Source organism: Microtus ochrogaster, chromosome 8 (genome assembly GCF_000317375.1).
Source record: "Microtus ochrogaster isolate Prairie Vole_2 chromosome 8, MicOch1.0, whole genome shotgun sequence".
Taxonomy (NCBI): domain Eukaryota; kingdom Metazoa; phylum Chordata; class Mammalia; order Rodentia; family Cricetidae; genus Microtus; species Microtus ochrogaster.
In genome coordinates this window covers 66091463-66100773 of record NC_022015.1, presented here as the reverse complement: position 1 = coordinate 66100773, position 9311 = coordinate 66091463, and the positions used below count along the sequence as shown (strand labels likewise).

The window sequence follows — 9311 nt, the reverse complement described above, 5'->3', positions numbered from 1 at the left end:
TCTGTAGACCAGGCTGGTCTCGAACTCACAGAGATCCGCCTGCCTCTGCCTCCCGAGTGCTGGGATTAAAGGCGTGCGCCACCATCGCCCGGCTCTTCCCTCCTCTTTTAACTTGTTTTCTCAGATTCTAGCTTGGGGCTTAAGAAATATGAAAAACTACCAGATGGCTTCTGTCACATCCCCCAGTCTGGTGGTGGAGTGTGGGGGAGAAAGAGTCGAATCCGTGGTGATCAAAAACCTTAAGAAGACGCCCAACTTCCCAAGTTCTGTTCTCTTCATGAAAGTGGTACGTATGTAAACTGTGCAGTTCACATGTGTCCGTGCCTGAAGCATGAGTGTATACTCCTGTGTGTGTGTCCATATCTGAAGCATGAGTGTATACTCCTGTGTGTGTGTGTGTTTATATATGAAATGTGAGCATGTATTCCATGTGTGTTCATGCCTGAAGTGTGAGTATATACATCCATGTGTGTCCATGCCTGAAGTGTAGTGTATACTCACCGACAGCTGATTCATTTCCAGAGTCTGACAGACAGAAAACCTAGCCCTGTACTGAGCATGTCAGAGGTCCCCCTTCCTTAGGTTGTCTGATTCCAATTTCTGAAAGCTTCAAGCAGCTCCAGCCATGGGGACATGTGTATGAACACCACTTGTTTCTCCAGTGAGTGTTTGATCTCTAGTATAGGCCTTAGTAGTCATGCTCAGTTCCAGCTCAGTGCTGGGCACAGTTATCACCCTCCCCTTCCCTTAGAAGGAGTGAAAAGGTTAACTAATGTATAACTAATGTATGGAGCAGGACACAGAGAGTGAGTGGCCAGAACTTGGACTAGGGTCCTTCCACTCCCGAGCCAGAAGTCTTTCCCTCTGAGGCTGCAGATGGACAACCTCATGGATGTGTAGAAGCAGAATCCCTAACTAGTCACCCCAAAGACACTCTGCCTGTCCTTTCTGCTCTCTACCCTCCTCCCCTGTAACGTCCAGTCTTTGAGTGAGAGGAGGCACTCAGGGAGCCCCGTCCTCTCTTCCAGTGAAGGCCATGACAGACATGCATCCAAACCACAATCAAGCTTCCAGGTCAGGCCCATGTTCTCCAATCAGGGCATGTCATCAAGGCCCCTACATTCCAGGACAGTGAAGGCAAAATGAGCATCTCCGTTTGGCTTTGAGCATCTAGTGTTGCGGGAGTTCCTTCCGCTCCTTCAGCCAATAGCCGCTGAGGGAAGTGGCCACTTTTTTTAAAGGGAGAGAGACCACGCCCCAGTGGGCTGGTATCTCAGCGGCTATTGGCTGGAGGAGCGGAGCGGAAGGAGCTCCCGCAACACCCTAGCACTGAAGGATTCCCAGTCTGTTAGTCTGTTATTTCCCTTGAAAGTTTATCTGTGTCTCCACTGTTCCTAAATTCTGCTTAAGCCCTGGCTAGCAGATAGCTAAAGTTCTGGACAGTTACTGTCACTGACATAACTCTCAGGAAGAAGATGGGGTCAGGAGTGACAAAGACTCATTCCCCATGATGCTTGCCTTCTACACCCTAAGTGCTTGATGTATGGATTCCACGGCTCTACTAGTAATGGGGAAGTGACTGGGCATAGAGGGTTATAAAAGTTCCTAAGGTCATGCACTCTGTGACAGCAAAGGGAGGGTTTGATCTCTCAGAGCCTGGCTAAAAGAGAATGCTCTAAGCTCTGAGCCCATTACCAGGCACCCCAGCCACTGGAGGGCCTATGGAAGGTCCCTGGGTTATGTTCATAGGGCACAAAGAAGCTGGGCTGGTCCCTTGGGAGAATTGACAGCTATTCCTGCCAGATCTTGGAGAAAAAAAAAGGCATCTGTTTTTTGTGATCCCTAGTTCTTGCCCAAGGAAGAACTGTACATGCCTCCACTGGTGATCAAAGTCATTGACCACAGACAGTTTGGGCGGAAACCCGTGGTTGGCCAGTGCACCATTGACCACCTGGACCGCTTTCGCTGTGATCCGTATGAGGGAAAAGAGGATATTGTACCTCAACTAAAAGGTACGTCTGTGGGCAAGTCTATACATTACGTTTTTGAGCTTTTTACACCTAGTCAGATTGAATGTCTGCAAACCATAGCCTCTGTCTAGATACTACAGAGGAAGAAAGTTGTGATTTCCAGTGGGCTAGGGAAATACAGATAGTCATGGGACAGCCAGCCTGAACTCAAACTACTTTGAGGGGCAGAATCCTGGCATGCTTTGCTCCTGCATAAACGCAGTGTGTCTTTGGAAGCAATGTTGCCTGCTACACGAGCTTCATATTTGTCTTTGAGGAAGGATCCTGAAGACTCAGGGGGTACTGTCCCTACATCAATGAAAGGAATTGAGACGTTCAGCCTCCAACAAATAGTTGTTGAACATTCATAGAATGTCATTCATTGGTCTAATTGCTGGGGAGACCAAGGGACCAAAACAATCTTGTCCTCAAAGTCAAAGCATCCAACAAGGAAATGAATGTGTGCAAGTCAGTGCTGTAAATATTAGATGTGGAGAAACAGAACCTCCTGTATGTGGACACAGAGATCCCATCCATGAGGATGATTTTTCTTTCTAAATGGCAGGGTTTTTCTTTATAGTTCACGATAAACTTGGACTCTGTCATCTCCTCCCTCTCTGTCTCAAGTGCTAGGGTTACAGGTTTGTTTTCCCTGGCCAGCTCTAGGGAGGAGATTGCTATTCCGAGTTACTTTGTCCATGGGCCCGCTTCATTGACACTTGACAAAGATGTCATGAGGTCATTTGAAAGCTACCCCATTGTTATCCACACAAGAAAACTTTAATGATTTACCTTAGGTTGTATAGTTAATATGCAAGTGATAGGACAGGCTATAATATTTAACTTAGACTTCAATAACAAATAGGTAATGATACAGTGTTTTGCCCTTCTCCGTTCAATAGATCTTTGTTTTTTAGTTTACTATGTACTTAGTACTGTGTTAAGGGCTGGGGGCTCAGTCACTTGGTGTACAAGATCACAGACCCTTTGTCTTCATGAGTTTAGACCTCAGTCAAGGACTGGAAAATTCTATCCATTTTTCACTGAAAATTCTATTCAAGATATCTTCTGTTTAAGCAAATATACTACAAGTCAATCCTGCATAAACTGGTACTTAGGAAGAAATTTGCTCATAGAGGTATTCAAGCATCCTTGTCCATCTGGCTCTTGAGTCCTGTGTGGGCTGCTGTTGCAGATGAGTTTATATCCGAAGTTTCTGGGCAACTTGTCTACCTGAGGGTACCAGGTGGATGGGAAACTCCACCTTAAAACAACTGGTTTTAAGATAGATGCTCAGTAAATGTCCAGTTCCTTCCTCTTTCTGAGTGTTTCTCTGACATTTATTGAGTGTTTGCTCTTCCCTGGGTTCTGGGGTGATTGATAACAAAGAAACCAGAGTCTAACAGAGCTAGTCTATGAACTTATTCCCATCCATCAAGGTTCAATTTACAGCAACTAACCTTTCTCCTTCTTGCTTCAGTTTAAGTTTTTATCTTTAAAGTGGAGATAATAACACATCTTAAGGATTATCAAAGGGCCACATGAGATCATGTAAACAATTCGCTTAATTAGCCCAATGCAGGAGCATGGTAATCCTTCCCCAGCGTACCTTCCTTTCCATTCATGTCCTCTATGTCCAATGCCTGGGTCGGTAACCTTATGGGAAGGTCTTTTGACTTGGTGGGGTTTTTTTTCTGTCTAGGCTCTTCTTCAATTATTCAACAGCTATGTTCCTATGACTCCACCCTGGGTATCAGGCTGGTCCTTAGGCACCTGCCTTTGATTGGGTGAGATAAACCCAGGGACTCCAGGGCCTGTTCTTAAGCCCCTGCTCTTAATCCTAAATTCAGAGTTGCATACATCTGGAAACTGCGTGTAAGATCACGCCATGGACTTCTCCCTCTGCATACACTGGGAGAGCAAGGGCTGGCTGAACAGACAAAAGTAGCGTCTCGCTGATGAAAGAAACACATCCTGCTTTTTCTTCTCCCCTCTTCTCCCCTTCCCTTCCCTTCTCATCACCTTCTCTGTCCTCTATCTTCCTCTACTCTTCTGTGTTTCTCGATCCCATTTCCCAAGAAAACGAGGCTCTTTTAGACACAGGTTCGCCATCCTCGTGCCCACTCCTACATAATCAGCACAATCTTTTGAACTATTTTTCTTACAGTGTGCATGGGTGTGGTGCCTAGGTGAAGGGCAGAGGCCACTCGCAGCAGTCACTCCTCTCCTTCCACTGTGAGGTCCTGAGAACCAAACTCAGGTCATCAGGCTTGGCCTCAAACACCCTTACCTGAGAGCTGCCTCTCTGCTCTCCAGAACAATTCTTTTTCAAGCACTTGTCATGGGTAGGAATTGTGTTAACTACCCCAAACCAAGAAAAAACGAGCCCGATAGTCCCCTATAAAATGCCTAAAGCCTTACACTATTCTGAGACAGTGATGAGGGCAGCTTCATTTCTACATTCAGGTATGGAGAGTCTCACCCAGGTTAACTCTCTCATCCGTCCTATAGCTGCTCAACTTGATCATGAAGTAGAATGCTCTCCAGTATGTTGTCCTAAGCGTCCTATATTATGAAGTTCTTTGCCTTGCAGCCTCCCTTATGTCTGCACCCCCATGTCGGGATGTCGTCATTGAAATAGAAGACACCAAACCATTACTGGCTTCTAAGGTAGGTTGTAAGCCAGATGCCTAAGCAATGTGTGTATTCAACCATTCAAGGTTATTAAAATAATGGTCATCAAACCAATTTACAAGGGCTGAATAGTAACAAGATCTGAATCTTGTATTCATCCAAAGACACTTATCAACCAGGCCTTCTTAAAATTTTTCTATTTATAACCCCTTTTTACCTGAGAAGTTTTTACACAGCCCCAGGTATAAAGGTCTATAAAATAAGGTATACAAATAAAACATATACTAATAATTAATTATAAAATTTGTATAAGTAATTTTTTACTAGACATAATTTTACCATTTGTCTAAAACAAAATCAAGTTTGTATTCTAATGAGATAGATGTGCTTATTCATTTTTACATAAAAAATTAAATCTCAGCTGGATATGCAATACCGCAGGACACAGAGCATCATTAATAATTTTCATGGTTGATTAGTATTTTGATTTTATAGTCATCAATGCTGAAACTCCGCTTTGCATAAATGTGTAGTACTAATTCAAAATGGCAGAAGTAGTTTAGGGCCATTTCAGAAACGGTTGAAAATTCTGTCTAAAATCCAAGCCAAAATTCATTTAACTTTTAATGAAACTCAAATAGAAATCTTTAAAACTTGAAATTCTAACTAATGCAATCCAAAGATATAGTAATTTGACACCTATGTGATAAAGAATATGATAGGAAAATAACATGTCTTTATTTTCCATAATTAAACCATTACATTTCTATGAGAGCAGAAAGCTCGGTGTGTAAAAACACTGAGTGTATGCTGGTCTCAGATCTGAGCTGGGGTGTTTCAGGAGATATTCACTGGTGTTGTGTGGTGTGACTACATGCACAATACAAAAATGCATGGGCTGTGGATTCAACAGCAAGTTTACGATGGAGTCGCATAGTGCAGCATGGGTGAGCATCACCAGAAGCACTTTGGACTCATTACACACTTTAGTTTTAGTTAAACTTTAGTTGTCACACATTTAGAAATCTTTCACTATTGTCAAGTTTCCTGTGACACCCCTGCTCCCCCATCAGGTCATAACCTACAATTTAAGAAGCCAGGGTGTGGACTAGCAGCTTCAGCCCCTACTAGTCAGCCACCTAGGATACTTAAAACATTATCAATGTACATAATTCAAACACATGCATAAAGAATGGAGAACCGCTGGTAGGGGTGGTCCAAGTGATACCAAGTGTTAGATGCTTCTAGAACAAATTGTAAATTTAAAGCAATAGTGAGAACTCGCATGTCAGGATCCCCCCCCCCCCCCGCCCGGGTGATGCTGGATTGTCGTGGTTAGGAATGACCCTGTTTGTCAGTACATGAAACATCCTGGGTTTTTGTATTCACTCTGGAAGAGGTTGGTGGGAATCCTTCCTCGGGATCCAGTCTGAAAACCATCCCAGCCACTTCTACAGGAAGGAACAAGAGAAAAGGAAAAACCGAAGAGCTCACTGTTTCTCTTGGCATTTAGAATAAACTTTCACAGCATGTTTTAATACGCACACTGACTGGAAAATACACATGATTGCGCTGTAATGTGCTATGTCCATAAACGGCACTTTTTAAAAACCCACTTCTTCCCCGCTGCGTTAAGCTCACTAACAACTGGCCTGTGTTAAATGTCGTCTCCACAGCCAGTACTGGAAGGCTGTGTTTGATTCTATTATGCGGCAGTTCTCCACAATCACAGATGACAATAACAAATTCCCAACACCACAGGGCAACGTGACTATGTTCACTTATTGGAAATAACCCCAATTAGTATCAATAAATATCAACAGTAGTTGCCTAGGGAGAATTTATGTGCTTAATACTTAAGATTCTCCATGGGAATTTTCACAACCACTCTGGGAAAAGGCAGTGTGAGATCCCACTCGATACTCTGCCTCCAGCTTACCATCAACCGCTGCCAATCAATCCTGCCTGCATGCCTTCTGGGTACTGGGTCATCCTCAGTACTATTGGGGAATAAGGAAAATGGTGTCAGTACTACACGCCGGTATTTCTGCTCCTTTCTTGACAGTCTCAGACTAGGTTACTCTAGCAACACACTGTGAAAGGTTCATTTGCCTCAGCTTTTAACAGGGAGGAGTAGCAGGCCCAGAGACGGTTGAGTCAAGTCATTCCCGCTACATTATACATGACTCCCCTCACACCTAGTTGAGGTCCTCTGTGTTGATAGGAAAAGGTAAAATCTCCTGAATGCCCACGTCCATCTGTTTGTCCAGGTAGACATTACATCTGTCTGTAAAGTCTAATGAGTAACGTTGAGATTTGGAAGAGCCAATGGAGAGCTTACTAATGTCCTTTGTTACATGTATCACATGTACATGTAATGTGTACGTTATTACCACTAACTCAATTTAGTCTTTGTATCTGCATGAATGAGTCTGTCTATGCTGCTGCTGAGGACTGGAGGCCGGAGACTGAGTCTTTCGTGACGGCATCATCCTTTATGATGTCTATGGGAACTCTTAACAGATGAGCTTAGGGCTCTGTAAAGAAAAGCAGGAAGCGAGGATGGGGGGCATATTGGTCAAGTGCCATCCAGCCAGCACAGACATCCCTTCATGGTCGTCTCAACAATTGCCTTCCAATTCCAGTGCTTAAGCAGTATGTCGACAGCACTCAGCAAAATGGCTTCTCCAAGGACAGTGCATGTATGTATAATAATATGTATGAGGCTTCATGGGACTGGGGAATCATGGTCTAAGGACCTGAATTCCTCCGGGGTCTATTAGCAGATTTTGGAGTGAAAGGTGACCTTTAGACAATACTATCATTCTAGAGGGGAGACTGGCCCGTGCCATGTAATGCTTTGAATTGGATTTTCAACTTCATTTATTCGATTGAAAAAAAAAAGAAAGTCACATGAGTTGCTGTCCTTCCTTTTCTGCATGGGATAATGAGCAAGCAGAAGTGAAGGAACCCTCCCGGACTAGCCCTGAAATTTAAAGTCAGCAACTTGTCTTGGATGCCTTTTCAACACGGCCTGTTCTTTACCCTCAATCAGTTCTGCATGACTTAAAATAAACACAAATGAACAGACTAAATACTTGGATTCAAGACACTGAGACTGTGAAAAGATTTTTTTTTTTTTAAATTCCTCTCTCCAAAATCTCACTCCACCTGTGATTATTTAACCCTAATCTTGCTTTGGGATGAATCTAATAAGAAGAATTGATGCATCTCGTTCTCTCTGCCTCCCTTGGCAATTCTGTTGTAACAAGGATCAGTCTAGATAGGAATACTGAGGACCTGAAGAAGCCGGTGGCCCTCCCCACAGCAACCACAAAAGTGTGGTAGGGAACAGTTGTTCTTACATTGGAAAGGAAGTTGGGATTTCAGGAAGGGGGACTGGGTAGCATTTTCTCACACTGGCTCAGAGGGTGAGCTTTGCCAGAGTCCCAGCAAGAACCAGGAGGAAACTCAAAGTCTAACAAACTTAGCTCTTCCTTCTCTCACTCCTGCGCATGCCCTAACACCAGGGGCAAATTCTCCGTGCAGGAATTCAAGTGGAAGGATTTGGCTAAAGAGAAACCTACCATCCTTGTATTAGAAGACTTTCTCATGTCAGGATTGCTGTGGTATTCTCACAGAGGCGGGGGGGGGGGGGGCACAGGAAAGGCATCGACATGATGGCCTGCGGTCACGCACACCTTGTGACAGGACAGCTCTTGAAGGTTGAGAATGAGGTCACACTGGGACATGCTTTGGAGCTGGGTGGAATGAGAGGCTTGGAGGAGGAAGATGAGTAGCTCCCTCCTGTGCACCCACCGTGTTAGTCGACCACAGTAGAGTCCACCTCCACTGAAAACACAACATGGGTGCATACCTCCAGGCACTCAAGTACTGTGTGGAACTCCGTGGTGTGTTTCCAGAGAATTCTAAGATACATTCAATGACGAGATGCTTTTGGCTGGAATAATTAGACGATCTGTTAAATGTTGATATTGTAAAGTACGCAGGAAAATAATGTTTCTCTCTCTCTTTCTCTTTAAACCTAATGTTCATGGAATCTTAAACCAAACATCCACGTGACCTGTGTATGATTTTCCTTACTACTGACATCATATGTTCAGCTGTCAGAAAAGGTAACTATTGTACATATTTTTGCACATCTAAGACTCACGGGGTCAGGGGTGCTGCTCGGGAGTAGAAAGCTTGGCTTGGCATGTGCAAGACATTTGGTTCAATGTTCAATACATGTATTTCCTGTCTACAACTGGTATGTAAAGTCTTTTTCCTAAGTTCAGGGATGGACTGATGATCTGCAAAGGGCAACTCATTGTAACTACACACATGTGTGTGCACACACATCTGTATGAATATACATCTAAAGACATATAAGGATACATGTGTATATAAGAATTTATATACATAAATCTGTAAGTACAAAAAAAGAAACAGACTTTTTATGATTTCATTTGCATGGATATGTATGGTGTGTGGATATGCACACGTATGTGCAGGTACTGAGGCAGGAGGATGATTAGTTTGGGGCCAGTTTGAACTCTGTATCAAGACCCTGTGCAGGAATGAAGGAGGGAAGGAAGGGAAGAAGGAAGGGGGAAGGAGGGAAGGAAGGAAGGAAGGAAGGAAGGAAGGAAGGAAGGAAGGAAGGAA

General features: G+C 43.8%; 1 protein-coding gene across 2 annotated transcripts in view; it reads left to right on the top strand.

Moving 5' to 3' along the window:
* Nucleotides 1-9311, top strand: part of Myof (myoferlin) — a 145733-nt gene that overhangs the window by 109579 nt on the left and 26843 nt on the right. For both annotated transcript variants that reach the window (XM_026781641.1, XM_005352197.2), the window contains 4 exons: nucleotides 125-286; nucleotides 1847-2012; nucleotides 4603-4679; nucleotides 8768-8779. In XM_026781641.1, coding sequence (XP_026637442.1) covers nucleotides 125-286; nucleotides 1847-2012; nucleotides 4603-4679; nucleotides 8768-8779 — 417 coding nt within the window. The remainder of the gene's footprint in view (nucleotides 1-124; nucleotides 287-1846; nucleotides 2013-4602; nucleotides 4680-8767; nucleotides 8780-9311) is intronic.